Raw genomic sequence first — 17,629 nt, 5'->3', positions numbered from 1 at the left:
AGAGGTAAATAGTGATGCATGTTCAACCTTGGAACAACACGGTTCTGGGATACAGGGATCAAGGCATGGTCTGAAGAGGGGAAATACTGCTAAGATGCTTGACTGTCTTATGAATATTGGTTCCCCTTGCCCACGATTGTGAAATGGATACTTGAGTTGGATAGAAAGGAATGTTGGGAAGCATGATTACAGAAAGCTTGTAAGCCCATCTTCAGCCTATAACTGAATGGAATACCTAAAAGGGGTTCTAGAACTTGTCCAGTGAAAGGCTCCTGCAGAGCCTTTGCAGTGTATAGGGCCTTAGGTGGAATCCTGAGCCTCATCCAGAACCTTTTAGGGTGGGACATTCCCACTAGAAAGGACAAGCAGACCAGCCTGGAACAGCTAGAGTGACAGAAGATACATCTTCAAAGAAAGATCATCAGGAAAAACCCCAAACAGTATGATTGGCTACTACAAGAATAAGCAACTTGTACGCCGGGAAGCCATCAAGGCAGTCAATCAAGTTCCTTCAGGACAAACCTCCCTCTAAGACTGAAACTCAAAGGGAACACATGAGCAGGCATGTACACTTGCTGGTGACCACATTGATCTAATGGTGAGTGGAAGAGGGGGAAAGGCAGCTATGAAGAAATGGGCTGAGTTCAACCACCTTCCATAGACTCCCATTGACTTGGAGATGAGAGAGAGAAGAGGAAGGGCTGGTTGGTCCAAAATATGGTGAAACCTGGGCATACCTGAGCTTGTGGACAAGGACATAGCCACAGAGGGCTAGAGCTGAGAGTGAAGCATCCAGCTGATATGAAGTGAGGGGCGATGCACAAAAATATCCAAACTTGCAGATAGTACCCATTTGACCTAGCCTCGATGGCTTGATAATCAGAACTTGACTAAAGGAAGATAATAATAAAAAAAGAACAAAACAATTTTTGATAAAGGAAATGAGGGTAAATTGCTACAGTTTGATGAACTTCATCTATACTCATGGAGGTACTAACTCTAAACACCAACAGAGAGGGTAGGAGACTTCATATCAACTATCAATGCTATCCCCTCTGTAGACAGGGTAGATAGGGATGGGCAACCTAGACATTGACTACAGAAAATGAGGGGTGATAAAGGCTCAAAGTGACTGGCTTACAAGGTTTCAAGGGGGAGTTTAGTTTTAGCGTGTGTGGGGGAAGAAAGAGGCCCCACTGAATAGTTTTCATCTTGCCTAGATGGGTCTGTCAAAAAGAGATGGGGATATGAGTCTTATGATTCAATAATGAGTAACTGTTATCTGACAAATTGCAACTGTCACAATTGTAAAGGTAGAAGTTTTGTAACAAAAATGGCAGAGTAGTTTATCTTATAGTTCAGAAACAAAGGACCCTTGGGCCATTAAGGGAGAAGAGCACAAGTGGAATGCGAGACCTTATCCGGAGAAGCAGTGACACCAGAGATGGAGGCAGAGATGGGGACATGGAGAGAGGGAGCAGCTGAGGACTCTAGATTCATGGGAAGTGAGGGACTACGAGCTGGCGGCCAGGAGGCAGGCTTGCAGAATGTGCCCTTTGGTGGTGTAAATTATTATATATGCCTGAGTGTTAAAAAAATAATAAAAAAGAGCTAAAGTGAATAGAGAGAAATACTGTTAACTGATGGTACATGGAGGGGATTATAATCATTGTCATGAAACAAGGTGTATGATTTGTTGAGTGTAAAACTAATGATCTGAGAAGACATGAATGCAAGTGGTCAGGTCCCTTCAGAACAATCCCCCTTCCAAGACTAAGACTCAATGGAAATACACGCTCTGATTGGTGACCATGCTCGTCACCGATAATGGGAAATGAGGGAAAAACAGCAATGAAGCAGCAAGCTAAGCCCTACAATGTTCAATAGACTCCTGTGAACTCGGGCAGAGACCTGGTTGGCCAGCAGTGTGGCAAGACCAGACCTCAGGACTCTTGGGCCCAGAATCAGTGACATGGCCACAGAGGATTAGAGTGGAGTGTGAAGCATCTAGCTGATATGAAGTGAGGGGATATGCATAAGAACACCCACACTTGCAGATAATACCCACTTGACCTGGCTTCAAGGATTGGATGATCAGAGCTCAACTAGAAGAAGAAAGAAGAGGAAAAAAGAGTAATCTGATACAATTTGATGAACTTGACCTACACCTATGGATGCAGTAGCTCAAAAGAGGGAACAAATCTTTACAACAAGGATCATTCCCACCTTCTCCATACACAGAGTAGACAGGGATGGGCAACTTCGACATAGGCTACCCAACGTTGGGGTGGGGCTACAAAGGCAAGAAGTGACTGGCTTACAAGCTTTCAAGAGGGAGCCTAGATCCAGAGGGCATGGAGAAGGTAGAATCTCCACTGAGTAGTATCCAATCTGTCTGGGCGGGGCTGATGAAAGGAGATGTGGATAGGTCTCTTGTAATACAATAGTGAAAAATTGTTATCAGGACTGATTGTGAGGGTTGGAAATATACATGTAGATGTTTTGTAGCAAAAGGAGGGGAGTGATTGAGTTTGCAGTCTAGGAGTAGAGGTCCCTGGATCCATCAAGGGAGAAGAGTGGAGTGTGGGACCCTACCCAGAGAAACAGTGATGCCAGAGATGGAGGCAGAGATGATGATGTGGAAAGATGGAGCGACTGGGTATTTTAGACCCAGAGAGGGAGAGGGGCTGTGTGTTGATGACCGGGGACAGGCTTGTAGGGTATAACCTTTGTTTGGTTGATGATACATGGAGGGGATTGTAACCATGGCAATGAAGTGATATACGATAGGATGAATTTAAAGCTAATGTTCTCCCATAATTCACATAATTCACAATAAAGCATTAAAAACCAACAACTAATGATCTGCTCTGTAAACTTTCACTCAATCCACAATAAAAACCTTAAAAACAACAACAACAAAAAAACATCATCTGTATGAACTTTTTTATAAATATGTGATTCTGGAAGAAATAGGATTTGCTTATAGAAATCTGTAGAAGGAACTTAAAGTCAAAATTGTAATGGATAATTTTAACAATTTGAAATTATTTTAAAGTTACCTACCGTAAATTTTGTGGAATTCCTGTAGTATCTCTTTAGCTCATTTGAATCCATCTGAAATATATATTTTGTTAATATTTTATATTAATGTTAACTAAGTTTGATTAAATAGTTTTCACTTTTATTCTCTATATTTATAGTTTTTTTTCTTTTTCTTTTTTTTTTTACTGGTTCCATCCCCTCAGCCTGTAAACATGTACTTACATTTTATAAAACAAAAACAGAAACCCCCAAATCTTCCATTAGTTTCTATTTTCTTTTTGGTATTGCCTTATTGTTTGCCATGGTTAAGTTTCTTAACAGAGTTGCTTACAGTATTTATTGCTATTACCCACATTCTTCCCTATTTATTCCTCAACCCATGACAACTTGATGACAATTTGACTTATGGCACTTCTAATATTCCATCAAGACTATGGTGCTAAGACTGCCGAGATCCCTTATTTTCACACACATTGTATTTTTTATTCTTTATTATGCTTGCTTCTTTTATGGCACTGACCATGTTTTGGAATGACACATATTATTTCTTGGCTTATTTATTTAAAAATCTCTCCACTCCATTAAATGATAATCTGCAAAGGGCAGGAACAAGGATGATTTTGTTTAGCACTGTATATAACTAGTGCCTAATATTGTTGTTGTCAAGTGCCGTCGAGTTGATTCAGACCCATAGCGATGCTGTATATGGTTTCCAAGGAGCAGCTGGTGAGCTTGAACCGCCGACCTTGCAGTTCAAACGGCTTTGCAGTCTGGCGCATTAATCCACAGCACCACACCAGGACTCCAGTGCCTAATATAGGGCCTGGAATATAATAAGAGCTCAATAAATACTTATTGAGTGAATAAATAGATAAATGAAGACGTGAATAATAAACAATTTTGAAGTATTTGAAAATATTTTCACAAATTTGTCCTTGAAATTTTCTCTTTCCAAATAATCTACTATACCACTCTCTTCTGGTTTATCTTATTTCTTCAACTTTTACTTGTTTAGTCTTTCTTGGACTCATAGGGTAGCAATTTAAAAATCAACATTCCCCAGGATACAGTTCTTTTTATATTTGCTTCCTAGAAAATCTCATCTACTTTCATAGTTTAAAAAAAGACTGTGTATGTTGATACTACCGAATTTGTACCTCTACCTAATCATTTTGGTCTGCTTAATACAAATCCATGTAGTATTACAGGTTAATGAGCTGGATTGCAAAGTCAATTTGAACTTCAAGGTTGGTGGTTCAAGCTCACCAGTCATTCCTCAGAAACCCTATACAGGGTTGCAATGGGTTGGAACCAACTCCCATGCACTTAACAACAACAATACAAACCCATATGTTGAATAATACATTTGCACATAAAAGGAGGTGTATCTTGTGTATTGGACTTCTGGTGTGGTGCTGTAGGATCAATGCTGGACTGTGAACCACAAGGTCAGCAGTTCAAATCCATCAACTACTACTCAGAAACCCTATACAGGGTCACTATGAGTTGAAACCAACTTAAAAACAACAACAATCTTGTGGATCACTTTCCAGGCTATTGATTTGTTCAAGCAACTGTCCATTATGTTGTTCACTTGACAATTTCATCCATCTGAAATTTAACCTGCACCAAACTTGAATTTATCATCATTCTCCATTCCCTTTAAACCTAACCTTTTGCTCCTGTTGGCTCCATTTTGGCTATGAGCATCTTCATCTATACTGGCCAATGATCCTAGATCACTCATTTACTTTCTGCCCACATGCAACCAGCTAACGAGTTCTACTTATTCTTCTAATTTTTTCTCATGTTCATGCTCTCCTTTTCTGCCTGTCTCAGTTTTGCTTCACTCAATGCATTCATTCTACAGCTGCAGGCAAAGTGATCTTTCTAAATGAGGTCATTTAACAACCTCTGTTTACATTAAGGAGCCCTGGGGTGGCGTTGTAGGATAAGCACTGCACTGCTTACTGCAAAGTGGGCATTCCAAAGCTACCAGCTGCTCCTTGGAAACCCTATATAGAGTTGCTATGAGTTGGAACTGACTTGATAGGCACTTAACAACAACACCGACAATTAAATTCTACAATGACTTTGCATAACTTAAAAAAAAAAAAAAAAATCCAACTCCCTTTCATGGTTTTGTTGTTGTTAGGTGCCATCGAGTCATTACTGACTCATAGTGACCCTATGCACAACAGAATGAACAACACAGTTTTAAACAATGCACAACAGATTTGTAACACTGCCTGGGCCAACCTCACAATTTTTGCCACTGTTGAGCCCATTGATGCTTCCACTTTGCCAATCCATCTCCCTGGGGGTCTTCCTCTTTTTCTCTAACCCTCCACCTTACCAAACATTTTATCCTTCTCTAGTGACTGGTTCCTCCTGACAATACGTCCAAAGTATGAGAGATGAAGTTTGGCCATCCTGGCCTCCAAGGAGCACTCTGGCTGCACTTCTTCTAACACAGATCTGTTGGTTCTTTTGGCAGCCCACGACACTTTAAATATTTCTCCTCCAACACCATAACTCAAAAGCATCAATTTTTCTAAAGTCTTTCTTATTCACTATCCAGCTTTCGTATGCATCTGAGGTTATTGAAAATATCATGGCTTGGGTCAGGTGCACCTTAATCCTCCAGCTGACATCTTTGCTCTTCAACACTTTAAAAAGGTCTTGTGCAGTAGATTTGCCTAATGGAATTGCCTAATGCAATATGTCGTTTGATTTCTTGACTGCTGCTTCCATGAGTGTTGATAGTTGATCCAAGAAGAATGAAGTCCTTGACAACTTCAATCTTTTCTCTGTTGATAAGAATGTTGTTTGTGGCATACAAGGCTCTCATTCTTCTCCTTCAGGAACCCCCACCCCTGCTGTATAGCAGTTCCTTAAATGCATCATGGAGTCTTGCTTTGATGTCTTTGCCATGCTATTCCTCATGCTTGGGACATATAGTTTCCTTTCTGTGGGAGCAGAGAGCTGCAGATAATTCCAACTAATTTATTAAAATTTGGCTCAAGTGTCCCCTCCTGAACCTGTTTTCTCTGAATCTCATTGCACTCTGGGCTCACTCTGTCATGACTCACATCACAAGATCTCATCTTTGGTCTTTTGTCTGTCTGTCCTTCTTACTCAGTACTACTTAAGAGCAAAATCCATGTCTTTCTATTCTGTTTCTCTAGTTTTTAACACAATGTATATTATAATATGTAGCAGATGTTCAGTAAAAGTATAATAAATGATAGAGGAGCAGGGAGGCTTCTGTTAATATAAAAATATGACTACTAATATTGGACCTATAAGTGGGGGGAAGCGGCTTTCCAAAAGTTCATGGAAAAATTCTATTCTGTTTTAATTCCATTTTTCTGTAAACTTTGAAAAGCTCCCTTGTAAGTCTATATTTCAGTTACAGGTAGGGGGTGATCTTTTTGTAATATTTTTTAGTTGGGAGTCCTGGTACTGTAGTATAAGCACTGAACCCTACAAGATCGGCAGTTCAAACTCACCAGCCACTTCTTGGAAACCCTATACAAAGTCGCTATGAATCATAACCAACTCAATGGCACTTAACAACAACAATAATTATAGGTTGACTGAAGTATCATGACTTCCACACAAGGAAGCAACATTTATCACTTGTCATCCAGGCTGTCCAAAGTTAGATAGTTTCAGAATTGCATAGTTTGCAATGCTCCCTTTTACTTCCCCCACATCCCCATAATACACATACTAAATTTTATAGAAATAGAGCTCTGGTAGCGTAGTGGTTACGAATCGGGCTGCGAACCTTAAGGTCAGCAGTTCGAAACTACCAGCCGCTCCGCGGGAGAAAGAGGAAGCTTTCTACTCCCGTAAAGATTTACAGCCTCGGAAACCCTGTACAGGGTCGCTATGGGTCGGAACCGACTCGACGGCACTTAACAACAACAACAATACTAGAAAAGGGAGCACCGAATTGCTAACCACAAGATTGGCAATTGAAGACCATCAGCCACTCCATGGGACAAAGATGAGGTTTTCTGCTCCTACTAAGATGTACAGTCTTGGAAACCCTATACAGGATCACTGTGACTCGAGGGCATTTAACAACAACCAGATTGAGGAACATGTAGACTGGATACAGATCTAAATTGGTAGCCTTTTAAATTGTGTACCAAGATTGAGTAAAATCAGTCCTTTCCTTCAAAGATTATAACAGTCCAAAAAGATACATTTCAAGAGTTACGTAGCTAAAATATTACTCTTTTCCTCATACAGAAAGAATGATTTTAGCACATTTATTCAGTTACTTTTATTGTTGCCTATGATCCTATGATTGGATAGATGTAAATGATACTAAAACTTGCTAGATTAAGTGAAAGTGCCATTTAGTGATTTTTAAACTCCATTTCTTTGGAGCACTAAATAAATTCGGCATCATTAGCCTTATGAGAATCAGCATACTTACTGGTAACAATTAGGTACTTAGTTTTAAAATGTCATTCCATTTTATCCTCTCTCTTTTTAAAGCCTCATCATTATGCAGGCAACGTTTCATCAGGGGAAGCTTACTTGAAGAAGCATATGCTAATTACACCTAAATTCTTTCAATAGTTTTTGAAGAAGCTCTACCCAGGTATTATATTTACTTATTTTTCACTCACCTCTTCTGATACACAATCCATAGAAACTACTTAGTTTTGCAAAGAACAGATGGATGTGTTTTAAAGTTAGTATTATGATCTGGAACAGCATAAGATATATTCTGACAGAATGATAAATGTTATCAACAGATCAACCTTTGTTGTTGTTGTTGTTAAGTGCCATCAAGTTGGTTCCAACTCATAGCGGCCCTTTATAGGGTTTCCGAAGAGAGGCTGTTGAATTTGAACTGTCAACTTCACTGTTCAAACTGACCTTGAGGTAGAGTGCTATCCTATGCATCACACCAGGATTACACCTAGATTGTTTTTCAATAGTTTTGGAAGCAGCTCTACCCAGATATTATTCACTCACCTCTTCTGACACACTATCCATAGAAAATACTTAGTTTTGCAAAGAACAGATTGCAGTGTTTTAAAGATAAGACTATGGTCTGTAACAGAATAAGATGCATTCTGAGAGTTTGATCAATGCTATCAATAGATCATTCATAATACATATTAAATAATTATTCAAAGAAAGGGAATCCTTGAACCAAAATGGACAGTTATTCACTCCTTCACACATTTCTTGAGTATCTACTCTCCGAATTCCTAGAATAGGTAACCAAATGAATAAAATACTAGAACTGCTCTCAAGAAACTTAGTTTTTGGCAATAGAGCTACACATAAAACTAGGAGATGAAAGATAGAACCTAATAATTGTGTAAAGGTTCATTCATTTAACAATTAACTGAGCATTTTCTCAAGCCAGTCTCTAAGTTAGGTGTACATACTGTCTCATTTTATCATCACAAGAGGGTTATGAGATGGGTACTCCTAGTCCATCCTTATGATGAAGATGACTGCTCACAAAAGAGAAAATTTATTTTCTTTAAGAAACACTAGTAGCCAATTTCAGAGATAGAATTCAATCTTTATGTAATTGTTTCTGCTATTCATAATTCTCTGATGATAATTCAAAAAGAGTTACAGCAGTACATCAACAGGGGACTCCCAGAATGTCAAGCCAGATTCAGAAGAAAATGTGAAATGAGGGATATCAGATGAATCTTCACTGAAAACAGGGAATGCCAGAAAGATGTTTGCTAGAGCTTCATTGACTATGCAAAGGTATTTGACTATGTAGATCATAATAAATTATGGATAACTTTGTGAAGAATGGGAATTCCAAACCTCTTAATTGTGCTCATGATGAATCTGTACATAGACCAAGAGGCAGTCATTCAAATAGAACTAGGGCACACACGATGGTTTAAAATCAAGCAAATGTTATGTCGGGGATGCATTCTTTCTTGTTCAATCTGTATGCTGAGAAAATAATCCAAGAAGCTGGATTATATGAAGAAGAAATTCAGGATTGGAGGATAACTCATTAAAAATCTGCAATATGCAGATGACACACCTTTGTTCACTGAATGTGAAGAGGAATTGAAAATCAAAGACTACAACTTTCAATATGGACTACATCTCAACATAAAGAAAACAAAAATGCCCACAACTCAGCCAATACGCAACATTACAATAATTGGAGAAAAGATAGAAATTGTCAAGGATTTCATTTTACTTGGACCCATAATCAATGTTCATGGAAGGAGCAGTCAATAAATCAAATGATATATTGCATTGATCAAATCTTCTGCAAAAGATCTCTTTAAAGGGTTAAAAAGCAAAGATGCCACTTTGAAGACTAAGGTGTCTCTGATCCAAACCACAGTTTGGTACTTTCTGTCATCTCATATGCATGTGAAAACTAGGTAATGAATAAGGACACTTGAAGAAGAATTGATGCATTTAAATTATGGTGTTGGTGAAGAATATTAAAGATATTGTGGAGTGCCAGAAGAACAAACAAATGTGTGTTGAAAGAAGTACAGTCAGACTCTTCCTTAGAAGTGAAAATGGCAAGACTTTGTCTCATGTACTTTGGATATGTCATTGGCAGCAACCATCTCCAGGAGGGACCTGGAGAAGGATATCATGGTTGCTACAGTGGAGGGTCAGCAAAAATGAGGAAGACCCTCAACTAAATGGATTGACACAGTAGCTGCAAAACAGATTCAAACGTAGTAACAATTGTGAGGATGAAGCAGAACTGGGTAGTGTTTTTTACTGCTGTATATAGGGTCACTATTAATCACAACTGACTCAATGGCACCTAACAACAATAATTAGTGCCATCAATATTCAACAAAATTATATGGCAGCAGGATGAGTAAAGTGTATGGAGCACAGAGAATGAAATGGTTACTTTTCCTCAGGTCAGTTCATAACAGAAAATTAAGTGCCCCAAGCAGTGACTATAATGGAAAGCCTGACTATCAGGAGATGGTGCTAGACATTTATTTCCATGGTTCCTTAAGACTGGTAAATTTAAAAAAGAATGGTTGGTGTGAGTATATCATATCTAAATAAACCCCACTATCACTACCAATTCTATGTCTCCTGTCTGTAGAGGAAATTACTGGTCCTTGGTTCAAAATTATGCCCTTTGTTTATTTAGCACAATTTTCAGAAGAAAGATATTGCAAAGGTAGTTTGTGGAAAACATGCAATTCCTCCTGATTCACTCTGTTGTGTGTTTTTTTTTAGCACCTCAATTATAGTCCACTGTTGTCTTTTATTTGTCTACCTTCCTTCCAGACCTTTAGGAATGGATCATCCAGCTCAGGTGCAGTACCTGGCATTTAATAAATGTCTGCTGGATAAATGAATGAGTAACTTGGTGATATAGTTGGAATCAACTCCACAGCACTCAACAACAACATGCAGTAGAGGTAGCATGGAAAGCTGAATGTATTGAGATTTTCTGGTTGCATACTCATACATAGTTTTCTTAGCAAAATTAATCAAGTTTAAAGGCTAAATCAATCTCCAGATTTACCCACTGCCATCGAATTGATCCCAAATCATAGCAACTCTATAAGACAGAGTAGAATGGGCCCATAGGATTTCCAAGAATGTAAATCTTTACACAGCAGAGTGACACATCTTTTTCCTGTGGAGCATCTGCTTGATTCAAATCAACAACCATTTAATTTCTGGCAGAGTGCTTTAAACACTGTGCCACCAAGTTTCCTTAAAACAATCTAGTCTAAATTAAGGAAACCATTCAACTTCTTTTGATCAAACAAAACAATTAGTTTCTGCTCTGTATTTGTAGCTCCTGATAATGCATTTTAAATAGAGCCCATTGAGTGTGTTTTTATTGGTTATTTTTCTTGGTTTTAACACTCCATTGTACACAAAGGCCTCTTAGAAAATTGAAAACAAAAGTCTCCTCTTACTGATTTTGTCATTTTCCATTTGTCAAACATTGATTTTCTCCCCCCTTGTGCATCTAATGGAGGTTGAAATTAGTGCTTTTTTTGGTGTGTGGTTGTTTACTTCTTATTTGTGTACCTTCATCATCATTCATCAAGCTGCCAGTGAGCTGTGGCATAGTGCTGGTGAGTTAATTGATGTTCTGAAGTCCACACAGGAATTTTTCTGAATAGAGCTTTACCACAGTTTCTAACATTTCTCTCTAGGGAAGAATGCAAATATAAGGGGCTCTCCCCAGCAAATATTTTTTAAAATGAAAAAATAACCCAATTTGCTGATTTTCAGATTTTTGATGATCTGAAAATTCTCAAAACTTTTCAGGAGATTAAGAAGCTTACTTTTCTTTTTTATCTAAAAATACACATAGGTCTAAAGTACCATAGACATGGTCACTCTGTTCTTCCTACTGTGACATTAGACAACACAGTGTGTGAAATCGCTGCTGGGTCTTATATGGATGGTGTCACACTAGTATTGATTGAAAAGATAGCATCTTTCTAGTGGGCTGGCAAAGGGACAGAGAGGTACAGGCCATATTTGAGTACTATGACAATATACTCTTTCGTCTCTGTCTTTAATTGATTAGATTAGCTCTGAAAGTCTCTTGACACACAGAATATATCCAGAAGACAATTTTCACTGAGGACAAGAAAGTTAATAGTTTCTATTTGGGCTATTGCAGTTGATCATAAAAAAATATGATGAATCTGGAAACTTGAAAATGAAAACAAAATGAAAAGTCAGTAGGTACCATATAATTAAAAACACACACACAAAACCAAACCATGGTGGTGTGGCATTCTTTGTGTTTGTGATTTACACAAAGCCACAAGTTGTGTGACTTTCTCGCTGTAGTTTGGCAGTCTTGATGGAGGTCTTGATGGTTTATTGTTTTCTCATTCTCTTAGAGCACTATCAAATAGTATCTTATACAATAATAGAAAATTTTTTTCCATGTGTTAGCCACTAGTTATGGGTGGTTGTTGAACACTGAAAATATGGATAGTGTGACTAAGAAACCTGAGTTTTTTTAATGTTATTTAATTTTGTTTAATAAATTTTAAATTTGAGTAGACACATGTGTTTAATTGCCACCATATTGGACAGTGTAGAGAGTCTATGCCTGCTAAAATTTTAATGACACCTTTGTACTTCTTTTAAAGCTAGATTTCTGAATGTTTCCAAGTCTAAACTTTGTGACTTGTTTTCTTTACTTTCTGTAGGCACAGGCTTTGGTGCTGAATAGACAGTGACAAACAAGATACAGTCTCTGCCCCACAAAACTTATATCCTAGTGGTTTCTCACAATGCCATGCTGCTACTTGAGAAGGGTGAGTAGACTTTAATGAATGAAATAATACTTGCTTATTGGAAAAATATTGAGGTGATGTAGCATGTAGGGAAACTACTACTTCACAGATTGAGGTTAATTGATATAAGAATAGACATTAGATTATCTTCTTTTTTTGCATTGATAAACTATATATTATTTACTTAAAAATATGTGTACAGTTTTAACATTTCAGTCTTAGTGTTACCTTTGTATCCTTAAGTATCATCAAATTCAGAAATACACACCAAAGGAACCAGCACAGTGTAGTTATTATGAGCATGGGTTTTGCAGTCAGACAGAATGCTACTTTTTTAGCTTTTAATGCCTTGGGAATATCACCTTCCATTTCCTCTCTCCACACCTCAGTTTCGTCCTCTATAAGTGGGGATAATAATATATTCCTCATGTTGTTGTTAACTGCTGTCTACTCATGGTAACCCCATGAGTGTGCAGAGTAGAACTGCCCCATAGGGTTTTCAAGGCTATGGATATTCAAAAGCAGAACACCAAGGCTTTCTTCTGAGGCATCTTGGGAGAATTTGAACCACCAACCATTCAATTAGTAGAGCAGCACTTAACCATTTGTACCACTCACAGACTGCATATTATTTAAGTCTTCATTGTTGTTGTTGTTGTTAAGTGCCGTCGAGTCGATTCCAACCCATAGTGACCCTGTATAGGTTTTCCAAGGAGCAGCTGGTGAGCTTGAACCACCGACTTTGCAGTTCAAATGACTTTGAAGTCTGACACATTAGCCCACAGTGCCTTATGTCTTCACAGTGTGGTTGAAAAGATTAAGTGAGGCTTGGTAAGTAAATTAACTAGCACAAGAATGATACATATTACTGTTGAGTAGATCTGGAGTCCTGGTATGAGCTGTAGGATAAGCACTGGCCCACAAGGTCAGTTTGAATTGCAAGGTCAAGGGTTTAAACTCAGGAACTGCTCCTTGGAAATTCTATACAGCCAGCGTAGGAAATCTTTTCTCTGCCAACATTTATGATGTCATTCATGGGCCATACACAAATACAACTTAAAAATTAGCCCTGCTATCTTTGATCAAACTGTTGTTGCACTGTGGGTTAATGTGCTGGACTACAAAGTCAGTTTGAACCACAAGGTCAGTGGTTCAAGCTCACCAACCGTTTCTTGGAAACCCTGTACAGGTTTGTTATGAGTTGGAACCAACTTGACGGCACTTAACAACAACAAGGTGATGACTGGAACTGTGGTTGCATTAGCAGGGACAGACCAAATGATTTGCAGGCAGGTACTTTGGGTTAATGCGCTGGACTGCAAAGTCTGTTTGAACAGCAAAGTTGGCTTTTTAATCTCACCAGTGGCTCCTAGGAAACCCTATACAGAGTCACTATAGGTCAGGACTGACTCCACGGCACTTAACAACAACAACGTACAGCTTGGGGGCCAGATGTTCCCTAGCAACAGGGTTGCTATGAGTTGAAACCAACTCGACTGCACTTAACAATAAAAACATAGGATAGATGTTGTAGATAAACACTAGATTACTAACCACAAGGCTAGCAGTTCAAACTCACCAGTGGGTTTGTGGGAGAAAGATGAGACTGTCTGCTCCTGTAAAGACTTACAGTCTCAGAAACCCTGTATAGATAGCATCCTTATGAGTAGGCCATGACTCAGTCAGTGGGAATGGTTTTCTCTTTTTTGTTTTTGCTGTTATAGGACAGAGTAGAACAGCCCGAAAAGGTTTCTAAGGCTGTAAATGTTCACAGAAGCCGATTGCCACATCTTTCTTCTGTAGAGTGGTAGATGGGGTCTAACTACTGACCTTTCAGTTAGCAACCACATACTTGACTGGGCTCCATAGAATGAATTTTTATTATTGTTACGTGCCATTGAGTCAGTTTTGACTCACAGTGATCTGCTGACCCTGTATAGGGTTTCTGAGGAGGGCTGGTGGATTGGAACCGCTGACCTTGCGGCTCAATCTGACCTTGTCATCCAGTGCATTATCCTGCAGTGCCACACCAGGACTCCAAAAGAATGATAACTAACATTTAATATACACTTAACTGTGCTTCAGACACAGTTGTAGATTGTTAACATGAACCAATCACTTAATTAACATTATGAGGAAGGTTCTATTGTTAATCCATTCTATAGATGAGGAAACTAAGGCACAGGGAGATACATGATCCCACTGTATAATGAGCACTGAATGTTTTTGCTATTATGCTATTATGACCGCTGATTTCCTGTGGTTAAAGATCCATATATGCAGAGACAGTCAGTGAAACATTAAGCAAAAAAATTTTGCTGTACTTTTTTTTGTAGTCCAAGCTGATATTACTCAGTTGTCAGTTTTTTTTATCTCCCTGAATCTACTTACTATTATTTCTCTCCCTGTTATAAACTGGAGTCTGGGCTGGACTAACAGCGTATCACAAAGGTAGAAGTTATCACATATGAAGTCCATAATCAACTAGTAGTATATGTTGTCCATTGTTTGATATGGAAACACTAGATGCAGTGGGATTAGCCAGCAATTCCAGTTATAGGCCATGGTGACAAGCAGGAGCTACGGGAGATAGAATCGATCTAGAAGAACAGCATTTAAAGTCATCTAAGTGGCATGTAAGAAATATTAAAAGTTTGTCTTGCTTAGTTTGATAAAGATGGAACACTATCTTCTAGAAACCATCAATTTGCTACAAGACGTTCTATTAAATGCTCAGCACATTTTTGCCTCTAAAGCAGAGGCATTGGACTCTAAAAGGGATGGTAAGTGATCTTAACTGGTCTAACACAGGAGAGCATCCTTTTGGTCTCCAAGAAGTGGCCACTCCGTGTTTGTTTCCAAAGACCACTGCACAATTAGAACCAGGGAAGGGTAAACACAGGAAAAGCCAGAGACAATCTGCTCAGGTTTAACTGCAGCAACTGGCCCTTGCTCATCAGCAATTAAGCTCCAGGATCTCCCAAAACAGATGGGAGAAGGGTCACATCTTATGCAGTGTCATTATGAATTGGAAATGACCCAATGGTAGTGGCTGTTTTCTTTCTTTTTTTGGATCTAGGACAGAGTAGAACTGTCCCATAAGATTTCCAGAGATACAAATCTTTACAAAGGAGAAGGATATCATCTTTGGTAAGGTGGAGGGTCAGAGAAAAAGAGGAAGACCCCCAACAAGATGGATTAGCCGAGGGGCAGCATCAATAGACTCAAGCGTGGCGACACTAGTGAGGTTGGCGCAGGATCAGGCAGTGTTTCATTCTGCTGTGCATAAGGTTGCTATGGGTCGGTATCGACTTGATGGCACCTAACAACAACAACAACAAATCTTAATAAAAGCAGATTGTCACATCTTTCTTCTTCAGAGTGATAGGTGGATTCTAACCACTCATCTTTCAGTTAGTAACCACACACCTAACCAGGACTCTATAAGAATGATAAGTAGCATTTAGTATGCACTTACAGTGACAGAGACTTTACAGGAGCTCATCACTTAATTAACATTATAGGGAAGGTACTATGATTATTCCATTCTATAGAAGAGGAAAGGAAGGCACAGGGAGATGCATGGTCCCCAGCATATAATGAGCACTCAGAGTTGTTGCTATTGTTATTACTATTATTGCCTGCAACAAAAACATGCCATGGAAATGGAGCAAAGTAGAGAAAGCCGAAAATCAGTTAATAACGAAATGCCTGTCCACCTCATTGCCTTCCTCTTTCCAAGGATGGTTGTAAGGAGGGGATTTGTTCAATGAGAATAATTAGCAACATAGATCGAGGGAAGAAGACTGACATTAGTTTATATATACATATATGCATATAATATTTAATATATAATAATGTATTTTATATATAATAATTTTATATGTAAAGTGTATATATATATATATATTGCTTGTTGCTAAGTGCTGCTGAGTCGGGATCCAACTCATAACGACCCTGTACAGAAGGGTCCTGTACAGGGTTTCCAAAGAGCAGCTGGTGAGTTGGAACTGCGGCCTTTACCGCCCAAACAGACTTTGCAGTTTACCACATTAACCGCATTAACCAGCAGCGCCACGCCAGAAGTCTCTCTATTTCTCTCTATTTGGTTTTCGTGTACCTATTGCTGAATGCTTTGATGCCTTCTTTTTGAAGGTAATTAGTGGTGGGACAAGCCCTGTACTACCTTTTAAAAATAGACAGTGGTCTTTTATCTCTTGTCTTCACTGGAAAGGGACATATGATGCTCTCTATATTGTTGTTGAGTGCTGTTGAGTTGGTTCAGACCCATGGTGACGATGCATAAGGTTTCTGAGGAGCAGCTGGTGAGCTTGAACTACCAACCTTACAGTTCAAACCAACTTTGCTGCATTAACCCATAGCACCATGCCAGGACTATATTATGTAGTTTAAATTCTTCTGTCTAGACAGATTTAGATTGTCAGCTAGGAAAATAGAAGCCACCAGTGACACTGATTCCTGGTGTCAACCAGTCCTCTCACTAGGAGAGTCCACACTTTGATATTACCTGTGTATGAATCAATGCTTCTCGAAAGTCTGATTCGCTTTAGGTAATCTGTCAGTGGCAACATCCAGAATTTGCAACACAACATGACATAGTAAAGCTCTTCTTTTAGATGAGCATCACTGTCTTGTGCTGATGATATAGCTGGGGGCTTTGCTTCATATAAAAGAAAAGGTTAAAAAATTTTAAAGAGGTTAGCTATCATTTATCATGCATTAGCTTTGATTTAAATATTTTGACCCAGTATTCATTTTATCGAGGTCATGAGCTTAAATGCTAGGTTGGAAGCCGTAATTGACTATAAAGGGGGTCATGACCATGAACTTCACTCTTATCAGCAGAGCAGTCTTGTATTCTTCTCTAAAATACATTTCAAAGCCTTGAAACTGTTTTCAAAGCATTTATCCAATAACAGAACCAAAGTTGAAAAAGGGAGCAAACTTGTTTACACTGTGCAAACTATCTTTCTCTGTCCTGCTGATCTAGTTTCATCTTATCTTTTTTAGTTCAATTCTACTCCAGTATATTACATTTGCATAATGATCAGGTTAGCTTAAAGAGCAGAAAACTTAGGTTTATTGAAGTCGGAGCATTCCAGAAACTTCTCTCAAAACAGACAGATGAGACAAAACTTTCACTAGACTTAAAACAGTTCCATTTATACAAATATTTGAAAGACACTGGGATATGAAAGTATGCAGCAGGTATAAAGCTTATATTTTTCATGAAGAAGTTACACATGGGATATTTTAAATACTAGCTTGATTCTCACATATTT

At 38.6% G+C, this 17,629-nt stretch overlaps 1 protein-coding gene across 1 annotated transcript in view; it reads right to left on the bottom strand.

Moving 5' to 3' along the window:
- CNGB3 (cyclic nucleotide gated channel beta 3) overlaps positions 1-17,629 on the bottom strand; it is a 166,898-nt gene that overhangs the window by 101,522 nt on the left and 47,747 nt on the right. Inside the window, 3 exon segments of the mRNA XM_006878357.1 lie at positions 3,067-3,117; positions 14,718-14,926; positions 16,855-17,007. Of these exon segments, the coding sequence (XP_006878419.1) occupies positions 3,067-3,117; positions 14,718-14,926; positions 16,855-17,007 (413 nt within the window).

Source organism: Chrysochloris asiatica, unplaced genomic scaffold (assembly GCF_000296735.1).
Source record: "Chrysochloris asiatica unplaced genomic scaffold, ChrAsi1.0 scaffold00031, whole genome shotgun sequence".
Classification (NCBI taxonomy): domain Eukaryota; kingdom Metazoa; phylum Chordata; class Mammalia; order Afrosoricida; family Chrysochloridae; genus Chrysochloris; species Chrysochloris asiatica.
The sequence above is the reverse complement of the archived record's forward strand: the minus strand, read 5'-3'. Positions and strand labels throughout refer to the sequence as shown.